We start from the raw sequence: 25,441 nt of genomic DNA on the forward strand, positions 1-25,441 counted from the left end.
TCTTGGTTATATAGCGGGGAACTTCAGTGATAATAAAGAAGTGCTGCACAGTATCTGTAGATAACTGAGAAATCTCTGTCATTGAAACACCTGCTGCAAAGACTGAGGGGGAAAAGCCAGCTATGAACACCATGGTATGTCACTGCTGGTTTGGCAACAGGTGGAGTGCAGTGAGCTCCTGGGCTCCCTTTCAGCAGTCTTTGCTTCAGTTCTACCTGAGACTTCAGTTCTGTTTCCTGCCTCGACCTGCACAGAACTATTCTGAGAGGTTTTGTAATAAAAAGCACTAAAAGGTCATGTGCACTATTCTTGACTTTCCAACAGAACACAAGCTTATGCATAAATAAAAACAATGCAAAATACAATGCTCATTTTATATTAGAAGTATTATGTATTTACACATGCTTTACATATATGGACTGAACTGTCACTGTCGCAACCAGCATTATCTCAGGAAGAGGATGATAGGGAAGGTGCAACACAAACACCCACCAACACCTATTTGCTCCCTAGAAGTCACAGTGTTTCACTGACTCCATGTGCATGAAAGCCCTACCCACACAAGGCAAAGAAAGCACAGCCTGCACCAGCCTCCCCTGTAGCTCACCATTGAAATGGTGGGTGTTTGGTTGTGTCTATATTGTGTATTTATTTTAGGTCACAAATGGACTTCTGAAGTGCATTTCCCAAGCATCCTTATTTACTGTGCATTAGTTTAGTCTTATTGGAAAAAAAAAAACCCAAAACCTGATTATTTTCAGACAAAACTGCACCAGAAGATGCGCTCCCAGAAGGCAACTAACACATCCCAACTGGTAAAAAGCTGCAGCTGTCAGAAACCTCCAGTCTCTGAACAAGCACCGAGGTCAGGAAAGGACAGTTGGGCCAGGCAGCTCAGATGATGGCTTGGCTGCAGGTGATGATGTACCACAGGAACAGGCAGTGAGTACTATGGACACTGCAACTCCACAGCGACAGTGGTGCTTTGCAAATCCACCATTGTTTGGTAAATACAGCCGTAAATACCTTATAGCTGCCAATATGGCAGGAAAGGAAGATATAACTCTTTAAGGAGTGCCTAGTGACTGATGAAAGAGAGATAACATAAGAGTGAAGACAAGCTGCACACTGCTTGCTGATGAGGTTTAAAGGTGCATTCTGAATAATTCACCTTTTCCATCATTGTACCAACTATACTCTGCACAAAGACCTCAAAATCTGGCAAAAGTTGACATTGAATTTGCAATAGCACTGATCATGATCCTTTGCACATTACCTTGCCTAAGTGTAATCACCCTTCAGGCTCCACTTAGCACAACCTCCCACATCTAAGAACAAGGCTCAACACCACAAAGTGACCACAGCTAAAGCTGGCTCTAAAGCATATCTGTATACTGCCAGGGATAAATAAAACACCAGGAATAAATATCTCATCAAAACTGACATATTAGACTGACTGCCCATTGATCAAATCCAGCAGAAAGCTACTGCAGGGATTTTGAGTGCCTTTAACAAAACTACCTTTAACGGAACTATCATCTTTCATAATGAAATCTCCACAACCCAGCTTCACTCTAACAAAAAAATGAAGCTGTCAAAAAGAAAATCTTTTCATGGAAGTGAAGCCAAGATGACTCAAGAGCAGCCACTAGTACTGCTGGATTTGAAAGAAGATTGAAAATAAATAAAACACTTCCTGATTCCAAACACTGAATTTCAAACTAGCATTTCTCAATTCTTCATTAAACTGGAAGAACTTTATGTAAATTCTCTCTGTAATGTGAGAGCACATGGAACAGGCTGCTGCAGCAAAAATGCAGCTGATATCCAAGGAGAGGAATGCAGGCTAAACAGAAATCTGAAGGCACACAGCTCATGGCTAAAGTATGGCTATAAATATTGAAGAAGTAGAAATAACTTATTTAAGTAAGTAGAATAACTTATTTCTGTTGACTTTTTCTACACCTATAAATATTTAATTCTTCCATGATTCACATCTTTGCAAGTCTTGGTTGTTGGCATAATTTATCCCTCCAGATTCAGATATCTTTCCTCATTCCAGTCTTCTGTGTTTTATCACAGAAAATCCAGGATCCTTATTCTCAACTTCACCACCTTCCATGATTTACACTCTGCATGAAAGCCTATTTTCTGTCTCTTTGCCTGTATTAAGCTAGTTTTTTTTCCTGGACTATTTTTTCATCCTTTTGTGTGTGTATGCTTCAGACTTCTACCATTTTTCACTCCGGAACGGATCTGCTTCTGCTATAAAATTCCTTATCCAGTCTCATACGCAAATCCTCCAGCTTTGTGTTGTCAGTTTGTGTTCTTCAGGAAACAGATAGTATCTTTCCGCACTTTAAAGAATGGCCAGTTCCTCAGAGTAACTTGCAGAATGAAACTGCTTTCAGACCCAAATCGCAGTAGTTTTTTTACAGTTAAGGCAAGATACAATCCTCACTAAAATAAGCTGCCGCTGCTGCAGTAAATGATACTGGTTTTGGTGTTCTACCACATCAAGTTAATGCTAAAAATACTACAAGAAAATGAGGACCCAGACTAGTCATTTGCGAGTTGCCTAAAGCCAAAATTGATAGCTTTGGTTATCCTGCTGATAAACAACTGAAGCAGATATACAGCAAGCATTGCTTTTATTAAACAAAACAAGATAACCTCTGCTTAGCTTTAACAAAGGACTCCTGGACTGACTTAGTCATCACTGATTCCCTGGGAACAAAAAGTTCTTCTCTAACAAAAAGAATAATTTTTTTTAAGAATAGGAGAAAAATACAGAATGCCAGGAAAAAGTCTCTGCATTTTTTAAATGAATGCCATCTAAAAAGAGTAAGCCTGCCTAGAGTATGAAAATCTACTTTCAACAAAGTTTGATGAACTGAAAGATTCAATAACTGGATTTCTGTCTTAGTTTTCTTTCTAGGTTCTTTTCTTTCTACACTTACTTTGATTTTAAAAAAAGTATTCTATCTTTACATTCAAAACACAGTTTTAAAGCAGTAAAGTGAAAATTATAGTCCCTAACAACATGCTCATTCTCTAGAAGGCTACTGGCAAAGAGCTTGTGATTATGACAAATTGTGCCCAAGAGCAAAAGATGGATCTCAATAGCTGTAAGAATAAAAGTAATTACTCGACCTATTATAATATCTTTTCACTTGGACAGTTTTTTGGTAATAGGCTTTGCTTCCATGACATTATACTAATCTAACTGAAAGTATAGAAAAATCTTCAGAGGATTCTTTTTCTCTGCTGATATTAAAACGTGTGCAATCAATGGATTCTAATAGAAGCCTTTTTAGTAAGCTGTGCTACAGATATCCTCCAAACTGTTCATATGCTTTAAGAGAACATATGGATTACGTGTACAGTGAGAAAATAAAAACTGACTACAGTAAAAAAAAAAAAGAAATAGCCGCAGATGAACAGCTGTCAATATAGAAAATGTAGAACTGTTTTATTCAAAAAAGAGGAAAAATACAATAAAAGCTTCGCAGGCAGAAGACACCTATGCAATATACAGTAGTTTAATTGAACACCAGCTTCCAGTACAGATCAGCACAACTGGGATAACATTGTTTTGTTGTCCCTTGGATGCAACATATCTCGATACCGTAATAACCAAACCAACAAGCCTTTGTTAATTTCCTGATTCTCTTCTATCTAATTAAAAATATCTCTCTCTTCCTTAATAAACATGAATTCACCATTATCAATTTTGACTGCAAACAACTCACTCCAGTATTAAAGAGCCTGATATTTATCTTAGTGGGAAGCTTGACACAGAACAGGACCAAGTCCAAGTTCAACCTCACTATAGAAACCACTGAAATCAATAGATCCGTTTCGTCTTCAAATTTACTTATGAGTCAAGTAATCAAAGAATGAGAAGACAGTCAGGTTCTCTCTCCATATACTAAATCTAGCAATATAGGCTACCTCTTAAAACTGCCTCTCAGCACACATTGGAAATTATTATTGGAAGGGGAGCTCTGATGTACAGGGTACTTGCACTAAATAAAACTGGAGTTCATTAGGACCTAAGCACCAGCAAGCAGAAGACATGGAGATAACCTGAAGAAAAAGAGATGAGCTAGGGTCTGTAGAATTTTTTTTTGTTAGACCAAGTAAGATTACTGATACACTCCGAGGGCACAGGATCCTTTTCAGGTTTGGAAGAGAAACAGCAAACTTCACAGCTAGTTCAAGAATGCCTGCTTTGAGTTTCATTCAGTCATAGCAATAGCAAGACATAGAAAAAGGTGATCTTCTCTTGGGGAGCAGCAGCAAGTTATCACATTGGGCCAGGTGAAAGAAACAATAGGTTCTATAGTACAAAGAGAAAGGGAAAAAGGTAGAAATCACATGTAGAAAATAATTTTGCTGGAAATAGAACCCTGAAACTATAACACAGAGATATTTGTACTGAGGCTGAGATTTTATGGCTGAACAGATTTATGAAACTTCTGGAGAGGATTTTTTAAAAAGGCAAAAGCATGTTGAAGTATAACTGAATTAATTCACATTATATACCACAAAATCCTGACTCATGAACTGACTGAATAGTGGAATTCAGCAAAAAGAAAGATATGGAGTGATTGTAACAACAGTCACTCCTAAAATCACTTCTTGCATTAGGAATTGGCAAAGAGTTCAGTTTTGAAAACCAGACTCTGAACACACTTTAAATTTTGCAATTATAGCATCAATCATATGAAATCCCAGAGAAAAAACCATGAAAGTACTGTAAAGTTAAGAAATACAATCTGTCTATGTAATTTCTGACTTGAAACAAATTTGTCTAAAAAAGTGACATAATTATTAGGACAGTTGAGATGCACACGTACAGGAAGTAATTTTTTTTCTCTTTAACCACAAAAGTTGGGTAAACATTTTCACCAGGTAAAACCTATGCACAACAAAACAGTCATTCAGATTGTAAAGTTGATTTAAAGATGATCAGCATGAAGTATTTATTAATATATTAACTTTGAGTTAACAACTACATAGCAGTCCTTACATTTCTCTGAAGTTCCTACCCATAAGTATGAGCTTGAAAACCTATTTAAACTCTGCTTATGGCTAGATTAGAAGATCCTGGCTCTAAACTAGATATACTGATATTAGCTCTGTTGGCTGGAGCATGTGCTAATAACACCAAAGCTGTGTGTTCTATCCCTGTATGGACCATTCATTTAAGAGCTGGACTCAATGATCCTTTTGGGTCCCTTCCAACTCAGAATACCCTGTGAAATCTCTGTGAAATATGAGCACTGACATCATACATGAAAGGAATTCAAAGCATCACCATGATTTCACCACACCTGAACTGCCATGCCTGCCTCCCATCATCCCTAGTGTACAGCTACACTGCCGTGTGTAATTACAGCCACACTCCTGCTCAGATTTCTGGAAGTGTATCCAAGGGCTTTTACCACTCCACTAGCCTGAGTCATTCATGAAAATATTTTGCAGCATACAGGAGAACTTGGCTGCTTGTCTCTGAATTACCATATATTATCAACACATTTAACCAACCATTTCCTCTCTGTATGCAGGTTGGCTGGTACTGACTGACAAAAACAGTCACAGACTTGTCCATAATAAATAGATCCACTGGGTTTTCTTCTGGCTGTAAACTCCCAAGAAAAAAGATGCAACGAGAAGCAGTGTAAAATTAATTTTGATTTGGCAAAATCAGAAGATCTCAGAACAAAATTCATCCAATTTGATGCTGATTTTCCAATTCCTTTCCATTTTCAGGGCAGCTAGCAAAGAGCTGAGACTGCATCCTCATGCAGAAAAGTACAACTAGCAATGGCTCCAGAATATCTGCATAAGAATCAATGTGGTTTTTGTGTGTTAAACCCAGCCAGTAAACATTTCTTCTGCACCTAAAATAATAGGCTTTGAAGGCAGTGCCTGGGGCTAACAGGGCAGCCAATGATATTTCAACTAGAAAGAGCACCCTGTGTTACACAGGGTGTGCTGAACATAGACATACTTATAGGTATTACAGAGAGATGAATCAGCAATGCTGCCAGAAGTCTGAAGAGATCCACCATGTACATGTTTAGTCAGAAAGAAGTTTTATTGCTTCCAGTCTACATGTATGGCAACGGGCCACCTGAGACCTGCTATTTTAGGGGACCTTCACCTACTGCTGTAACTCATGAAACTATATCCTGATTTCAGAACACCTGCCAGAAGAAGGTTTAATTATAATTTGGTAGATAGACTGTGAATGCCTGGTTGAAAATTAGCTCTCAAAAGCTGTTTGATACCAACATGCCATCTGTCTTGCTGTGACATGCTGCAGCATGCACTGTGCAAGACCAGACACAAGATTTCATTGCTTCAGAGGCAACCATCACCAGCAAGGCTGGGAGGAGGGATTCTGGGCTATAATGACTGATCTTCTAAATCTACACTTTTATACCACAGTGTTACAGATATCTGAAAAGGCTGGAAAGAGATTATTATGATACCACCATACTTGCTGTTCAAGTGGTTTCGAGTGTTTAATTTTTTTCCCCGCAATGAAATCCCATCTAATGAATCCCCTCCTCTGCAAAAATCCTGAGTGATTTCAGAAATATTCCACTTTCACATATATTTCATAAATCTTTCTCCTGAAGGTTGTCACAATGGTAGATTAACAGGACTTTGACTTGAGCAACACACACCAGCAGGATGGCTCTCTGTGCAGCATCTGTATTCAAGACCTTTTAAGATCTGGATATAAATACAGCACTGCATATGGAATGCTCAGTTCAAATGCTAAACAAATGTACATGTAAATTACCAGATAAATTCCAGCCCATAAGAACAAAATGGTCAAAAGGGAGGATTTATTAGTTTACTTTGGAAGAAAAAAGTGTTGTAGAAAAAGAACTGTACAATTCTCACTGCAAAATGAACTCGTTGCTGCTTGAGTTAAAGCAGAACTCAAGGTTTAACCTCACCTCCCAAAACCGATACAAAGTGTGTCCAAAATCAAAACAGGAGTTGCTGTTCAAAATTAAATTAAAATGCATACAACTTTGAGTTAATGCTGCAATGAAGAAATATCCAGTGATTAGACAGAGTGCAAGAATCTCAAGTTAGGTTTGAGTATTTCTATCAAGACAGTAAAAATTAACCTTACTTCTATTGTTTTCCATTTATGTAATGCAAAAGCTTTTCAATTTTAAGAATTAAAGAACTCTGTTATAAATCAGTGAGTATGGGAGAAAATGCAAACAAAAATGTAGTTTGAGAATATATATACACACACCTATGGAAAAGAAGGATGTTAAAAATAAGATGTATATAAAGTTAGGTACCCATTAAAGCATGGGCTTATGACACTGATCTTCTGTATTTTCTTTTTTGTTGTTGTTTTAGGAACATTTTAATTTTAAAAGACCATACAAACTGTAGCTGCAGCAAAATATAGCATTCATAATGTAAATAACTGTAAAACTGCAACAGGCATTTTCAATGTTCAGAGCCTCAGCCTTGAGGCATTTCTTTCCAGCCTGAATGCAGTGGACTTTGACATCAGCAATTCTTGCATTTAATTAATGATCTGTTGAAGTTTGCACCTTGCTGCACAACTTTATAAATTACTATAAACACATATTAAAACTCATTTTTGGCTTTAAGATCCCCAGAAATACATTCTGTAAAAAGCCTATCTTCCTTACTTTGGTGTTATCCTGAAGACCAGATTATATGCGACAGTGACCCTTCAAGGATAGGTGGGAAACAGGAATGGTTTGCTTCCATCTAGTCCAGTGTTCCAAATACTGCACAGGAATGCCCAAATTCAAATAACTATCCAAATGCAAACTGTTTCAGTTTGGAAAACAATCGTTAAATATAGTCCTTCAAGGTAAAAATAGTAAGAATGTTTCCTATGGCTTCAGTGTCATACCAAGTGAAGCAAACACTAAACTGCCTCTGGCGCTAGCAATACAAGATGAACACTAGATGCCAACCTGAGAACTTAATTTTATTTATGTCAAAGAATAACATGAGAATTAATTAAGATCTGGTAAGTGTATAATGCTTACAACTAATTTTTCTTGCCTTTTGAATCTTCAAAGGAAACACAATCCAGTGCATGAGACAGGCTACCAGATTTTCCACATAGACCAAAGGGCAGGCAAATCTGCTGCATAAGGTGTTTTGGTTATTATTCTTACTGATTGTTGGAACAAAATTAATCCAAGCCACATCCAGTAAAAACAACACTTGATTAGATGTTCCTGATTTAAGCCCTGAAGCTTAGCAGTGAAAGAATTTTAAAAGAATGGAATACACTTGAAAAATGCTCAGTCAGTTCAGAGTTTTCATCATTCTGGCCTGTTTTCAGTATTTCCCTAAACAGAATCTGTTTCTCACACGAGTTTATTTGAGACCTGTCCTCTACGTAACTATTTCACAGAAAATGGATAGACAATAAAACCACTAACAGCAGATACTGTTGACTGTGCACCTGTGTACAAAATCTCTTTGTATGATCTGCTAAGGAAACTTTTTCACTTATTTTATATTACGCTTGGAACAATATAAATTCAACCTCTATATAACTGAAGTACCTACAAATCTGCTCCTTCACCACTTAGTTTTGGTGATGATTCAATTACTGTAGGCTCCAATTATTCCCTGATAATGAGAACATTTTGTGAATAGGACATTTATTGTAGCAGCTATAATTCAATTTAATATCCAATATTTTTAGATTTCTAACAAAAACAAAATCCAGGAAATATACCTGTATTTAAACAAAAACATACACATAGAAATGCCCTAAGACACATCAGAGAAAACTGCACGATTTATTAGTAAAAAACTTGTAATGGAATATCACAAAACTATTGTGATAATAGTTTTGTGTCAGCAGTGTATGCAGGAAGAATATAATAAGAACAATATGGCCTAAGGGCTGTTAAAGACAGTACCATAATTTATAAAGATGCTTAACAATGAGTTAATAAGAACAGTGAGTTCTATGCTGCTAAAAAGAAATACTGCAGTAATTCTACCTCCTAGTTCAAAATCCACAATGTAGAGGAAAATATGAAAAGATTCTCTCACACAAGAATAAATGAGTGAACCAAGGACACTAATTGAAAAAGATGCCAAAAATGGAGAAAAATTATGAACTGGAAATAAATTGATGGATTGCATAACAGGGTGAAGGGCGAAGCTAATAGTCATAATTCACAACCATTCAGCACTCACACTTCATTATTAAAGAAATGGCTTAAAAGTATTTTAAGACACACTGAAAGAGTATTCACTGAAACTGTTCAAAAAGAGAGGGAGATGTTTCAGATGTGAAAATGAATATGTCATTAACTGATGATGACCCAATCAGTAACCTGCAGCCACTGGGAATGCTGTGCAGCAAGTCCAGGGCTCTTGCATGTCCTGCAGAGCACTGCCATAGGGATCAGGTACCTCCACTGTACCCCAACACAGTCAGAGCTGTGCTACTCCTCCTCAGGTGTCTGCCTACAAAATATCATTTGGTCTGTGTCCTGTTTACATTACACAGAAACACAGAGGTAAAATCACAGCTGATGCCCTGGCCGTAATCCTTATGTGTATTCCTGGATAAAAACTCCTAAATTTTAGTTTAAAAAAATTAAGGCTAGCTACTGCAGTTGGATTAGATGACCTGTAGGTCCCTTCCAACTGAACTATTTTGGATTACTGTATTCTATATATTATTTATACTTTTTTCTTGTGGTTGGAATTAAAAGTGGACAATCTTCAAAGCTAGTATTAATAGGCTAAGTATCCTGGGTTGAGTGCTCTCAGGACAAAAGGTATGTTACTAACAGGTAATTTAAAGCAAGGAAAAACAACATGCAAAAGGGTCCATGCAGGCAAAACACAGATGGCTTTCCTAATACATGTTTATTGTTTATTTTAGTGTGGATTAGTTTATATTCTTTTTCTCTTCCCCCAGACACAGTCTTTTCTCAAGCTTATTGGTGAATATGTAAATGTAAATGTACAGTATGTCAAATTAGCATTTTTCCTAGGGTTAAAATACAACTGAGGAAGCCAGCCTGAAAAAAGCAAAGTCTGTAGCTACAGAGGAATAAAGTAAAATTATTGCCATACTGTTGGCTTTTTTTTTGTTGTTTTTTTCCAGAAGGGAAGTAATTCAGCTCTTTTCTTCTGTAAACTACTTCCTCTTGTAATTCCGGAAGAGTAAAACCAATCTCTCTGCCTAGAATAGCAACAATCCTCTTAGTCTCACATTTTTTCCTTATTTACAATTTGAATGCAAGTTTCCAGTGTAGTACAATACCTGTTTGGCAAAGTCCAATTACCATCGCTAAATTTACTGAGTGAAGAAAAAGATTCTGTAATGAGTTTACAGAATTAAATTAAAGAAGCAATTCCTTACTCTAGAATGTAATTTCCAAATTTTAAAAGGTAATTTTGAAAGGTATCTTTCAATGCAAACACCAAATTATGTCAATTACCAGAAAATTGTCAAAAGGGTTGTAACAGCCTGCATCCTTAACAAGCTCATTTTTCTCACGAGGAAGCTGATGGAAAGCTAAGGAAAATTCATACACTATTTTTATAAGGGATTAACATGAATTTACAACTTCCCATCATAGTAAGTCACATTCATGATGTTATGTAAGTATTATATCATGCCAGTTTTTCTTTTAAGAAAGTATTGCTACTAGACAGCTATTCTTAGCAAGGTTTCTGGAATCACAAAGGCCGTGCCAGAAGCACAACTCAAAGAACACCTGAGAGGCATTTTAAAGCAGAAAAGAGAAATACACATTAAAACTCAGGTCAATATAATCAAAGTTCTTTCACAGACCTACAGAACACATCAAATGCACAGTCATGTACTTTCAGTAGCTATATCAACAACTGAAGGACCAATGGCATCGTGGGCTGCCTCACCACTTCAGAGAGAGCCATGACTGCTATGAAGTACAGACATGGCTAGGTGAGCTACCAGAGGAAATGCTGATATGCTTAATAAAACTCTGAAGTCCAAGAAAGGCTCTGTAGTACTGGATAGCAAAAATATTACGCAGCTTAATGAAAAAACCTCATCACAATAACAAGAATTGCCAAAAAGTCAAAGCTGCAAAGATTTCAATTCCTTCTTTCGTATGTTTTTAAATTCCAGAGTGGAGCAGCCTGTGTGATTTAGCTTTAGAACTGAAATCTACTCTACGACACAGGAGCTTAAGCCAGAGAGGGATTAGTGGAATACAGCAGACAGCAGAGAACAGGGCAGGCACATGTCTGGAAGTCAGAGAAGTAAAACAATAGACTACACAAAGTATTAAATCAACCTTAACATCATAATAGAGATCTAAACAATCTCAATGTCTATGACTTGCCTCAATATTACTTACTTCTTCCTACCTCAAATATAAATGCTCTAAGTACTTATTTATTCTTGCAAGCTTTTCTACAACCTCACTAGTAAATTGATATAGTTCTGATTAGACTAAACCCTGCTATAAGCAACTATATAAGAAACTATTTACTGTAATTGCTTTAGTTTATGTCCTTTGAGCATCATAAGGTAAATTAAAAAGATGCATTTATACAAAATTGTGTTCAAACAGAGTATAGCTCTGTATTATACTGCTGAAACTAGCTATCTTGTAAAAAAATGAAAGTATTTATTACATTTGGCTTTCACAGGATTAATACACTTGCTACGTAAAAGCTGTTCTAAACAGTCACAAGACTCCTTAATGAATTGTGTCTTTGTCATTAAGCTTTAGCAGATTATACTAGAAAGGGTGTTTGCAGTCCTTTCCTAACAGGAAACTTTCAAAGCCAGTGATTTTACCATCTAAAAACAAACTCAAAACTATCACCTTCCTCAGATTTTTAGAAATTTCCCTTAGCCTGAAGACTTCAAATGCCATTAATTCATTCTGTAAAAGCACATAGCAAAAATTAACACTCTTCTTCCTTCCTTGTGGTGCTCCTCCTTCCTGTATTAAAGTTAAGGTTTTAAATGGAGTTAGGGCCAACCGTGTCAACAATATTGTTTATACAGCAAGAAAATAAAACAACTGGGAAAATAAAGCACTTTTGTCTTTAAGACCAGCACAGTCCCTTCCAACCCAAATTACTCCTGGAATGTTACATGGTAGTTAATAATTTTACCTTGCAAACCTGACTTTAACAAAAAAGCAAGTACTCAGGTTAGTGTACACATCATAGAAATAGGAAGTATTCTAGACATAAGAACTGCAAATCCTGTGTATGGAACGGAGTTTTGCTTTCCTAAGGTTAATACTCTGAAAAAGTAAGATGGGACCCTAAAACCAAATTTTGTCTATGAGCTTTTAGGAGGTGGTGCTGGCAAAAACAGGTCGCCCTGCACAGATCATGGATGACACCAGTAATACACAGTTATCTTTTCTGTATTTTTTAAAGACACAAACAAACCAAAGAGAGCTATAAAATCATTCCCGGCTTCAATAGTGAGACCCAGAGAAAGAGAATTGGATCAGAAATGTGTAACTTTAGTTCAATAAAGTGAAATTGAGAGGAGACTTGACTGTAGCAGATATGTAAGCACCTGCCTACATGGGAAATATATGAGATTTAAAATAAATATCCAGCAGAAAAAATGCATAACAAGAACAAATGATTGATCCTTGATGACAGACAAACTCAAACTAGAAGTGCCACCCTCTTTCTTGGAGTGTCAGTGACCACTGGGAAAAGCTGTGCATGTGGATGATAGCTCCCAGGCTTCTTCAAGAAGGCTGTACAGTAGCACAGTTGCCTTTTGACTACTGAGCTTAGAATAGAGACAGCTTAGAAGGATGTCAGACCAGCTAACATTGACATTAGGCTTTGCAATTCTATGAGCTTTCTTGCTTTCTCAAACAACATGCTGTTAGTGCCCTCCTGTTTTCAAACTTGATGTGCCGTCAGCCATGCAATCACTTAACCTTTTTTTTCTTCTCAAGCTTTCTGAAATGTTTTCCAATATTTGATGTTCAAAGCAAAGTTTTGGTTTTTGAAGGATCTGTTTCTTTTGAACAAAAGAAAGTATAATATTTTGGTGATTTGGAATCAAACAGAAATCCTAGTTACTGACATAGTTCTGGTTCTATTTTTACAAACAAGAATTCAAACTACATTTTCATTTTTCCCCTTGATGTCTTTTTTAGAAAAATTCATTCTATATATGGTTATGGAAAATACCTGAAGACTTCTCTCCCAAACACTGACCTTGTATGCAAATCCTACCACCATCTTCAACACAACCAGCACCTCTTTTTTTTTTTTTGTGCTCAATACATATTTAGAAGTTTTGTTAGTATCTATAAGGAGGTTTTATATTCAAATACTGTACTTATGAGGTAGACATGAACTATATGATTTAATTTGATTCCTCTACTTCATGGCAATTACAGAACTGCATATTATGAACACCTAAAGCCTAGAAGAAGATTCTACTTCTAAGGTTCTGTTTTTTTCAAATTTAAGACACTTCAACTTAAATAATAACAACTTAAATAATAACAAAACTATTTCACAGTACTTTAAAGTATAATACCACAAATAAGTTCCTAAAATGTTAATTACATTTTATCAGCCAAGTGCCTACACCAATACAAGAACAGAACTAACTCTTGTAATGATTTAGTTCTTCTAATTCTTCTGAATTCCAACTTGAAACTTCTAGAAGTTAATAACAAGATCCGTTTATTTGAAAAAATTGTGTAATATTTGTAACTTATTCCACAAAATATTGTGGAATAAGTTACAAATATTTATGACACTTCAATAACTCCTCTGCTTTTAAAAGGCAATATCCATGTTAAAGAAATTTTTCACAGAATCACAGAACATGCTGAGTTGGAAAGGACCACAGGGATCATCCAGCCCAACTTCTGGCCCTCCACAGGACCATTTTATGTGTTTCTCTGCAGAGCTTTGCAATTTAAATTTGAACAAGCAAATACAGGTGAACAACTCCAAATAAAATGTTCTCTAAATCTAATGGTAACATAATAAAGGCATTTGAAGTAATAGCTTTTCTAGATTGAGAATTCTTTTTCCCCCCTCAAAGAAAAATGCTCTTAGGAGACCCGCTCCAGCCCATGGATGGGAACAAAGAGAGGAGACATAATGCAACAGCATTAGATCGATCCCTTTCCTAGAAGATCTCAACACTTACAAAGAAACATGAAAGTGTGCATGAAATCTGTTGCAATAACTTAATGGGAAATGTAGACAAAAATATGTAATTTCTGTAGAGTTGTGCAAAGCCCTTAAAATTAAGCTCAAGAAAAAAATGAAAGGTACTTTTAGCATCAAATTGTATCCTAGTTCTTCTTCTATTGCTTTGAAACATTTTCAATTTGCATTTGATAAATCTTCCTGGCAAATTACTTATTTCTGAATTATTAATATATGTAGCAATGCTTTTGTATACATAACTAGTATTTCAAAAGCAAACACCTAAACATTCAAAAACTATGTCGACATGAATCCTCTTAAATAAAAGCTAAACCAATTATGCCCTAAGAAAAATCCTCATATCAGCTTAATATTTAGAAAAATGCTTACACGATTCCACCTCAAATCAAAGCTAAAACATTACAAAACAGCCAAAGGGAGGGGTCTGAGTTGAAATTAACTAAAATAAATTTCACTCCCTTTCTTGTAATACTTCTAGTTATCTCAGAGTTGTTATCACTCACTGAATGGATACACCAAAACCACATTGTTTTACGATTAATACAGATACCCATGATATCAGGGTGCTCTTTTTCTGTGCTGCCTAAATCACTGAGGTGAGAATAAAGGTGTTGACAACCAAGACAACCTTCCTATTGCGATGGGTACTATCACTTCGAATGGTGAATGCTTGTCATAGCCTCTAGCCAACAGCCAGATTAGGGAAATGGGAGAGATAGCACATAAAGGACATTCCTTTCACGGAGTAAAATGTTATGAACCTTCATTCAAGTTACAAATGCCACTTGAAAAAAACATGCAAATGGAGGTGTTTCTTTATAACCAGATAGGAGCAAAACATCGCTGTTACATGCTACTATACATAAATGTCATTCAGAAAGGAAAAAAAAAGTAAACTGCCTTAAGCAACCACGAAATAAAAACTGCTTGCAAGTTATAAATGTGTATACTGAAGATCCAGGAAGAAAAGCTCACTAAAGAAAAAGCAGCAGTGCAACTACATCCAAAAACATGTTATGAACTTGTAATGTTTGAGTAACTTATATACTTTAGGCAAAAAATACTTGTCTTGTTCTAGTACTTTTTAAAGTACTGAAATTCGTATTTTGTCCAGCAATTTTGCAACAGACACTTGTTTCTGTAGAATAAGAAACAAAGGAACATCCCACAACATAATTTAATATTGATATAGTTGCAATGTGAACCAAGTAAATGCAATGCAATTTTCCTAAATTACTTGAAATATTGCATTCCATTTCAAACAAGCTGAAATGCAAAATACACAGTTAAGACATTACTTCATATTGCTTATATTAAATCCTTACTTCATTTTCCACCTAGAAACAGTTTTGTGTCCTTACAGCACTATTATTAAATGCAGCCATTATAGATCTAAAATAAGACCAGAAAACCGGCACTCAATTTACTTCTCTGGAAATAAAACTATCACTTTGATTTAACTCCCTGCACATAACAGCACTGGGTACTATGGGCCACAGAAGGGCAGATCTTACCAGCAAATGTGCCTTCCATTTAATCTTAGATTCCTCCTAAAATGCCAGAAGAGCAGGTAGTTCAGTGCCACGAAAAGTCTCCACGCTGCACTTGTCCAAACTAACAGTGAGGCAACAGCTGCTCAGTTTAAAGCTACAAACTGTGGCAAAATGCATAACTGACATGCCTTGTGTAAGCCATGAAGAAGACATGCATTTGGCTGGCTCACTGAAAGGTCAGGTTTCCCACCTCCCCAGATAAAAGTTGAAACACTAGGATTCAAATGGAAGGAAGTTTAGAAATTAAGGATGAGCATACATCCTGCTAAGACTAAAAGCATTTGATTTTGACAGCAGAGTTATAAACAAGAGTGATTTTAATTCTGCTGGATTTTTGTCTTTAAATATATTAAGAAATAAGTTACCCTACACTCAGGCTTTTGTACAAGTTATATTTATATCAATGTTGTTTAAACAGGCCAAAAGTAATAAATGGAATTACTTTTGTTTTAGGAAACTTCATCTGAAGCATTACAAAAACCACAAAGTGTGTTTCTTTATTAGCAAATGCCCTACCTTTACAGCTATTATGCTCTCTGCACTAACAACTCTAGTAAAAGGCAATAGCATTAACTTTAATGGGACAATATGACTTAGGCAACCATCCAAAAAGGTTTCTTTGAGAGGCAAAGTAGAGGAAAACCTCCCTGAGGCTTCCAGAAATGTGATTAACCTTGAAGAAATTACAAATGGGGGAATTAAAAAGACAGCATAGCCCTCAGATTGCATCCTTGTTCAGAAAGTAAGTAGAAACCAAACCCCTGCCTTCATCCCATATTTGGGGGATTCATCAGTATTTGGCTCTGGTACTTTTATCACTTCTTTTTTTCTTTCTAACCTTACCCTTGTCTACACAGAGTTTGCACCACTTTTACAAGCAGCAGGACTACATCACTGAAAAGTTAGTTATGAAATTTGCTAGAGTACACAAGACTGAAAACCAATATGCTGCCACAAGAAAGCTTTCTCCATTTCCCCAGGAAGTCTGAGAGAGGTCTGTGCAGAGCTGGAATGCGAGCAGTACACTCAGAGACACTTTGTTTATACGGTGAATATATGTCTTGTCTGAAAAATCTCTACTGAAGGAACAATCATGGGACCTGGCCAACACACCATTACTTTTTCATTGACAACACAAGCATAATCTTTCTTAATTGCAAGAATGACAATTTAGTGTTGTTTCCAACTTCCAGATGGAAACTAGGACATTTAAATTTTCAAAAAATCATATTATATATGAAAACATAAGAATGCTCATGGAGATACAATAGAAAACTTTAAAATTAATTTAATTCATAAATATAAATGTTATTAATTCCATCTCACTATAAATATATAAAATGAACCTTCAAATTAAGCATTTCTCATCATTATAGGGTCAATACTAAAGTATTTCTCACTAGTTATAAAAACAAATATCTGAAAGCCCAAAGGAAAAAAACTGAATGTCTTTGATCTGCTAAGTAAACTGTACATTATTTCTTGGAATTTAGCAAAAAAATTCAGTCTGGAGAAATAAAACAGCATTATCCTACAAAATTTTCTCTTCTAGTTTGTTTCCTAAAACCAAAGCTTCAAGAGATGACTTTTGAATCATCTTGTTGCTTGAGTCCTTGGGGTTTTCTACTCATGACTGACATCTAACATAAACATACCGAAAAAGTTCCATTCTACACTTTAAAAGTTCCCATGGACACTACTTTTACAAGGTCCATTCAAACAAATGTTCAGACCTTTGAAATAATAAACAATAATAAGCTGTTCAGGGATTAACTATCTGCACTCAGAATCCCTTTTCATTTTTTTCCAAAGAGTAGTTGTCATAAAAAAATAATAAATTTGATTTAAAAACTAACATCACTTTGCACAAACTTCTGCTCTCTCAGCCTTCATCCACAGACATCAGCATGTCCTTTATTACCTTCCTCACAACAAACCTCCTACAATACAGACTCATTCTATGTATTTAAACTCTTTTTTTTTTTTTTTTTGGTGGAAATAACAGCTATAGACTCCCAACAAAAATATTGCTATAAGCTGAGACTCAGATATACAGGTTAAAGGACCAACAGTGTACCCAAACTGTCATACAGTATTATTGGAACCAAAATCTATGTAAAATCAGTTGAAACTCAGTTGTTTCTTAATGGCTTAACCCTGTACACAGCTTAGGCTATCCAGATCCATACAGACATGTACCAGGAGCATGATACCTGTTTCATGCAAAGGTGCACTTTTATAGATGAAAATATTTTAAATTCTTTTAACAAGATTACTTACACTGGTTAACTCCAATCTTCTGCCTGGTTCAATTATGTGTCTATCTTGCAGTAATATGCCTTACTGTCCCTGGAAAGAGGACTGTAAGGCTAAGACAAGCTATGCTGGCAGAACTTAAATCTTTGTGCCTAAAATTTATTAAGCAGGCTGGATTGGAGGAAGTTTTTGTTAAATCAATGTTGCCAAGGATCCTCTTTAAGTCCTTCTCCCACTACCCTTTGTGTGTCCCTTTGACTGTAGCCCAATCTGGCTGTAACTAGGGCTGGCCAGAGTGTGACAGGTCCAGGAGACCGACCTCAGTGATCTTTCCCCTCTGTCAATTTGCAGGGACAATCATTGTAGTCAGGTCCAGACAGTCCCACGTGTCCCTAGACTTACAGCTGTCCTCCAAAATCTTTCTCCTCCTTCCTGATGTCTCAGGAAGATCTGTGCTTCCTGCCATGTCACTCTTCTTACTGTTTCTAACCAGATGACCTGCACTTGTTCCTGCTATTCCTAACCCACATCCTGGAGGCACAACACGGCAGGCATGAAATCCTTGTTTCCTGACTCACACCCTGCCCCAGGCCACATTATCTACATACAGATTGACCTGTCTCCAGTATCTGATTTCCTCTCCTATAGTGCATTGACACATCTCACCACACACTGTCACCCTAAGACATATTTTGTCTTTTCAGATCTCAATTTCAGCTTGTTTGGCTTTATCTCTCATTCTATATGGTCTTAACCTTTGGGTACAAACATACACAAACACACACACAACCCACCAGCTAAATTATGCTGTCCTGTCTAAATCTATGTACATCAAGCATGTTATCACCCATGACTCTGACATATAGCTATCAGACAACTGCCCAAACTTCAGGGATCCTGGATTTTTCCCAATATTGTAACAATACACTTTGTGCAAAGAATACAAGAAATAGCAGTGGGAAAAGCCACAGAGACTTGGGCACCTGTTTGCTGTGCAGTCTTTTGCAGATGGCACTCTGATTACAAAAAAAGGGTAATCACTAAATTCTGTGGGATGAATGAAGCAGGTTTTCTTAAATCAAATGCAGTCTGCCTCCACATTCATGACACACTATTTTCCTTATGTTCTTGGTCAAAACCTGCTATTGTCTATCTAACAAGTCCCGTTGAGCTTTCTCTAGAAGATTTAGTCTGATTTATATCACAGAGCATGGCATCAGACTTACCAAGTTTAGAAGATTCTAAAGTGAAAAGAATACTGATACAAAATGTTTGCAATCTGCTCCATCTTCAGACACCTCTTTCTAACTTTCCTTCCCTTTATCTTAGATTACAAACAGAACTAAATTGGGGGCAGGGGAAGTGTACATGTTTCTTTCAAATTATAACTCTATCAAATGTAAAGTACAAACATTTTCACATAGTCTAGTTCCTTCTTTAAGAAAGACACAACTTTTTTCACTTTCTGCATAAAAATGTCAACACCAAATGAACTATGACAATGACTGGCCCTTCAAATATGATTCCAATGGAAGTTCACAACTATGAGCAAACTTCTGTAACAATCAATTTGTAAGAAATAGAGCAGACTGAGAAGCAGGATTTCCTTTCTACAGGAAAAAAAAACTGGCTTCAATCCAAATCCCATTGAAAGACACACTTAAAATTTTTACTAACTAAAAACTCTGAGTTACATACAGAGATACTAAAACAGTGCAGCCTAAATGTCTTCAGTGTTCATATGTGAAAATTATGTTCTCTGGAGCAACAAAGATGCTGACAAGGATGTGAATGTCACTGAGCAGCTGTGGGAACTCCAGGCATCTGAGGTTCCCGGGAGCCCAGTCTCAGACTATCCCTGTGCTACCGGGAGCGGAGTGGCAGCCCCTCAGTCGGGAGCCTGAGAGCCATCTGAGAGCAGGGCTTGCAGGCATCCTGCTCCAGGCCAGAGACATGACAGCAGGCCCTGCTTGAGTTTTTGAAAACTCTCAGTCTCAGATCCACGTGACTGGGAATTCTGGCTTAGAAGGTCTGGTATGTTTGGAAGCCTTCTGTGGAACTAACAACACTGGCTGATCTGCCCACAAAACCATCCCAGCCCTGGGGACTCAGAGCATTTAAGGTCCTTAGCTACCAAGCAAAACCTTAGAAAGTATTCCCTGGAGCTGGACTGCTTGTGACTGCAAGGTTCATTGCTCAGGTCACCAAGTAACCCCTGAAGGACCGAACACAAAGAACCGACTAAGTGCTTGGTGCTAGGGAGACACAAACCCAGGAGGCCATCTCAGTATTAGGGACTTCCTGTTTGCAGGATCACTATTTCTTGGGCAGATATTACATAAAAGCCCTTACAAAAGAGAGAATTAATTTTTTGAGAAGTCTTCCTTTTGAATCATGAACACACTCCCCATGAAAGTAATGGGCTCCTCTTTAAACACACTGTGCAAGAGAGTGCTGAACTTTGTCTCCAAAAATTGCAAGCATTTTGAAAGTAGTGGAATGCTGTCTAGTCCAGAAAAGGTTCTCCAAACACAAATTCAACAACCATTGAGATCTTTTCAAGACTTCATGACATAGATCGGTTCTATTAAACAAATTTACTTCTGCTTTGGAAGCTTTTTAAGAACTGTCTTGAAAATCATGTGAAGTGCAGTAAAATATTTACTCTTTAGTTGACAACCTATTTGGAGTTGCAGTGCCTGTCTTTCCAAGAAGTCATTACATGTGACAGAGCCCTGCTTTCATGGAAAGGACTAAACGCCTGCTGGCTGCAGGTATTGAATTACTTCTTTATTTTGCTTTGTTTGCACACACAGCTTTTACTTTATGTATTAAACTCTCTTCAACTGAATCTTTCAATGAATTTTTGCACTGTTACTCTTCTGATTCTCTCCCCAGCTCATTCTAGGGGAGTGAGTGGCAGCAAGGTGCTACCTACCAAGGTTAAACAACAGCAGCTATTAAACCACAACAGGATCAATGCCTTTTCAATGCCTGTAAACAACTACTGAGACAATCATTCCCTTGACATTCTGTATCCTATGATAAATACTCCATCTCATTTGATGACAGAGTTATTGATGTGAATTAAAATTTCTCAGGTTTAGATGAGGTTAACTTATTGAGGTTAAATCCAGCCATACAGAGGATGCTGGACAGATAAAATAACCTTCTTATCAATCTGTACAGACAGAACAATTTCTCAAAAGATACACACCCATGAATGATGACCAGAGCTCTGAATTCAGAATACAGTTGGATTCCTTGCTAATGCAAATGACTTGGTCACATCACCAGGTAACACTCTATATAAATGTTTTAGAGAGGACTCTTACAATTTCTCAGATATAATACATTATCACAATATACATGAACAAGAAGATTCCACATCCAGAAAATTTCAATATCCTAAAGCTGCAGCACACGTCTTCCTCACCAGAGACTAGCACAGTAAATCATGCCTAGACCACTACAGTAAATCCAGTCTCTACTATCTACACAGGCTATCAGTGGAATTGCAAACTGAGTTAAAAATCTTGGCTTTTTTTTGATGTCTTACATCCTTTGGCTCAGAATCCAACAACACAGACCACGTAATACTGTCTCCATAGATACTCCCAAACTAGTGCAAAGTGTGCTGGTACATGGAGTACACAGAGCACACAAGTGCACTCACTAGCTCAGGCTCCATAAAAAGATGTAGCCATATCAGCAGCTTGGTGGGCCTGAGCTAACTATTGCTGCTGCTTCAATTTCAGAACTCAGCTCTGAAGCACACAGCTCAGTTCTTCTAATCTTGATTTCTGAGCTATAAAGGACTGTCCCCATTTATTTTTCTGAAGCACTCATCTCCCCAGAACAAATAAAAACCCAACAAAATAAGATGGGAAGCCCTACCAAAATTGGGCATTATACTGTACACATCTGTCGCTCACAGACAATGATGCTACATGAAGCTCAGTAATGTTGCTCAAGGTACTACTGAAATTCATTCATATGCAACAGGTCTGCCACCTGTACCTGTTATTCTTAGAATATTTTAGTGCTTCTCTCTACCCTTTGATTCACCTAGAATTAAAACAAGAAAGGGCCACTTCTTGGGATAAAAATAAGACAGCCATATATGAGCATAAACTATACCGTTATTTGTCTGTTAGAAATGAAGTCAGTATCTGCATTAGTTAAGGAACCACACTGGTTTTGCACTTCTTTTGTCATATTTGTGTAAAATTTGGGTTAGTCATAATATCCACATGCATCACTTCTACCATGGTATGACTGAGATACTACATCCTTTTGTTACGGTTTATCAGATGATGACAGATCTCTAAATGCTTGAGTAACTTATGAAATATTCTAGGCATGAATTAAAAATTAATCAATAATATAAGTCCTGTTCTGTACAAAATCATATTTTAAAGCACAGAATTTGTACTAAGAAGGCTTTCTTTAGCTTCCAAAACAGACTAAACTAAATCACATTAAGGATATTATTACATATAATATATTGTATTATATGTATGGGAGTGTGTACAGATATTATCAGCATGGAAGTTTGGTATACAACATCCATTTCCCAACAGGCATTTTCCATACAGACAGTATCCATGTTATTTGAAATTATCCGATACTACAAAGATGATGGACCCAGAAGAGCAAAAATAAATCAGTAATGAAGCACACACACTTCACAATACAGTGCTGTGCTGACAGCTACCTGTATAATGACAACAATAATAACCAAGTAGATTATACACTCCTTTCTGTAGTTCTGAACCAAGTCAGCCCATGAGCAGGAGCACTTGGTAAATGAGAAATACTACATATGGGAACACCCTAAAAACAATGGCTTATGCATTAAATTTGGATGCAGGCAGAAAAGATTCGAACAAGAAAAAAAACCTGAAAAAGTTTTGTAATACAAGTCTTTTCAGTTTTGCTGTGTTTTTACTTTATTAAACTAAGATGGCTATTCATTATGACACATAATGACTGCAAAGGAAAAACTATTTGAAAACACAAAACCTTTTTTATCTGTTAACTTCATGGATGAGTATATAAACTACAGAATACTATACAGTATTAATAATTTTGCAACTCATCCTATACTTTAAGTGGACAGAGATAAAAAAAAATCATTACCTTTAAGCATTGTTCTTCCAGTTGATCCTCCGAAGATATTTAAAAGACCACTTCTTGCTCCTAATGACGTAGTTGCTTCTAGTAAAGCACCAGTTATATAGTTAGAGAGTGCAGTCCTCTGTAAAGTGGCACGATAACGACAGTAAGCACCTGTTACACATGGTTTTACACAAAAACCATCTCCTTTGTATATACAGTCTGTAACAGATGTTGGGAGCTCCCTCAGAAGATAAGGAATGTATTCAAAAATATCTTCTGCTCCTTCCTCTTCTTCTCTCACTGTACTGAAGATCTGTGGAGAATGCAAAAGCATGGACTGTTAGTTCATTTGCTTAGCATAACATACTGAATATAAAACAATTCCAAATGACCACGACTTCTTGTGAAGTTCAACGACCTGCAATATCTACTTATCCAAAACTGGTTTGTTAGGATTTCGGGTCAGGCTCCCAAACAGGATATTTAAGTAAGAAGTCATTCTGGCTTTCAGATGTTCTGGCTTTAATCTGTGTTTAAAAGCATTCTAAAGATAACCATTAGACTAAAAAAACCCCACATCAATATACCTCATCGACACTTAAAATGCAGAATATGAACAAAATTTTTTATAATACTATTAGATCTGTTGTACTTCCAGAAAACCTTAGAGATACAGTAGGAGAAAAAAACAGATCAATTCAGGGTTGGCACTTTTTCTGGTTGAGTGGGAGGGGTTTTGCAAACAGAAATGGTTTTAATCACTCTGAACCCTCTTTCAAAATGTTCCGGTGTCACGTTTATTGCATTACTTCCAGCCTACGCACAGGTCCTCTATCTTATATTGGTTTAGTACTCTTTTCCAATATTTGTGATAGCACACTAATGAACTTCAGTCTGTGGCTTAGCAACTAAGTAATGTTTGCTTATTTAAAAGAATCTAATGATCAAAGCAAGAATCTGGAAGAAATCTCTTCATTTAGTATACAAGGGGAGACTTGATTCTTTGCATTCTTGCATGCTGACTTACTGATTAACATTAGTAATTTGTTTCAATGATCTGAGCTTCTTAATTACAAAGTGTAAACTAAAAATTAACACAGGGAAAGGTCAGTATAACTGTCACCAGGACAGGTGCTGACACAATTTTTATGAGATTGTTCCCCACCAGTCATAGATGTGCAGAAGAAACAAGCTGATGGCTTCATGACAGTTTTTTTCAATTAACGCCTTCTGTCTTGCTGCCATCCTTTCCCACATATAAACAAAACACAGCTATCCATCAACATGGCAGAAACTGCAGCCAGTCCTACAAAGCAAGCACACATGTGCTCAGTCAAATGATAAGAACCTGTTTGCACAGCCTGTGCACACCACATGTCAGAGGCAGCGGCACCCTGCCCACGGGACACACACGTGCCCAGCCACGGATCCAGGGCGGGAAGTGGCCCTGGCACAGGGATCTCACACCCATCCACTTCTGCCCTGAGCCTGGCATTCACCCTGCCAGGGCAGTGAGGAGGGATCCAACTCCCTGCTCCATGAGGGATCTGACCCTCCACTAACAGAAGAGGGAAACGATGTGGTTCCTTCATCCGTGTAAACAAATTGAAGAAAATCAATTTACAATCAATCAAAATACAATCTAATAAATTAAGTACATATGTGTTATCTTAACTTTAATTTTTGTAATAGCCACGTTTGGGGGAAAACTGTAAAATTTTATATTAAAATATAATAATTCATTAACCAGTAATGTAATTCAGTGATCTGAAAAAGAACACTGACATATTTATTAACCTAAAAAAAGAAATTTTCACATGTTGACTATGGTTGTATAAAACTCAATCCCTTTAAAAGATAGCTTCTGTGATGCACTACACCATGATGCGCTACACTACAGCCTGAAATGCTGTGGCATTTATATATTTTCCCCTCTCCCTGCAGATTTTCCAAAATTTGTTTGGTCTGAGGTTTCTAGAAATATTACACCTGCATCTTTATCTTCTTTTCTTTGCCATCTGACAGTTTCACAGACTTTTAGACTGTCAGTATAGACACATCATTGCCTTAATTCAGAAAGAAAATGTGCTCTTAAAGCGTGTCTTACCTGGAAGGGATGTGTGTAGACCTTTTATTTAGCTAACTGTCTGCAAGTACCTTTTCAAAAGGTGTACTGTGAAAGAGTAAACCTGTGGACTATGAGTGTGTTACACACAGCAGACATAATTAGTCTTTTTAGCTTGTTTAAAAAATATTTAGTTGATGAATATAATTTA

The 25,441-nt window shown here is 36.8% G+C and overlaps 1 protein-coding gene across 8 annotated transcripts in view; it reads right to left on the minus strand.

Moving 5' to 3' along the window:
- Positions 1-25,441, minus strand: part of PLCE1 (phospholipase C epsilon 1) — a 140,238-nt gene that overhangs the window by 53,426 nt on the left and 61,371 nt on the right. For 7 of the 8 annotated variants that reach the window (XM_039708937.1, XM_039708931.1, XM_039708932.1 and 4 more), the window contains exon 3: positions 23,187-23,478. In XM_039708937.1, coding sequence (XP_039564871.1) covers positions 23,187-23,478 — 292 coding nt within the window. Of the gene's footprint in view, positions 1-15,749; positions 15,857-23,186; positions 23,479-25,441 lie in introns of those variants that run through there. The other variant, XM_039708935.1, reaches the window with a different exon arrangement.

Source organism: Passer montanus, unplaced genomic scaffold (assembly GCF_014805655.1).
Source record: "Passer montanus isolate IOZ18808 unplaced genomic scaffold, ASM1480565v1 scaffold21, whole genome shotgun sequence".
Lineage (NCBI taxonomy): Eukaryota > Metazoa > Chordata > Aves > Passeriformes > Passeridae > Passer > Passer montanus.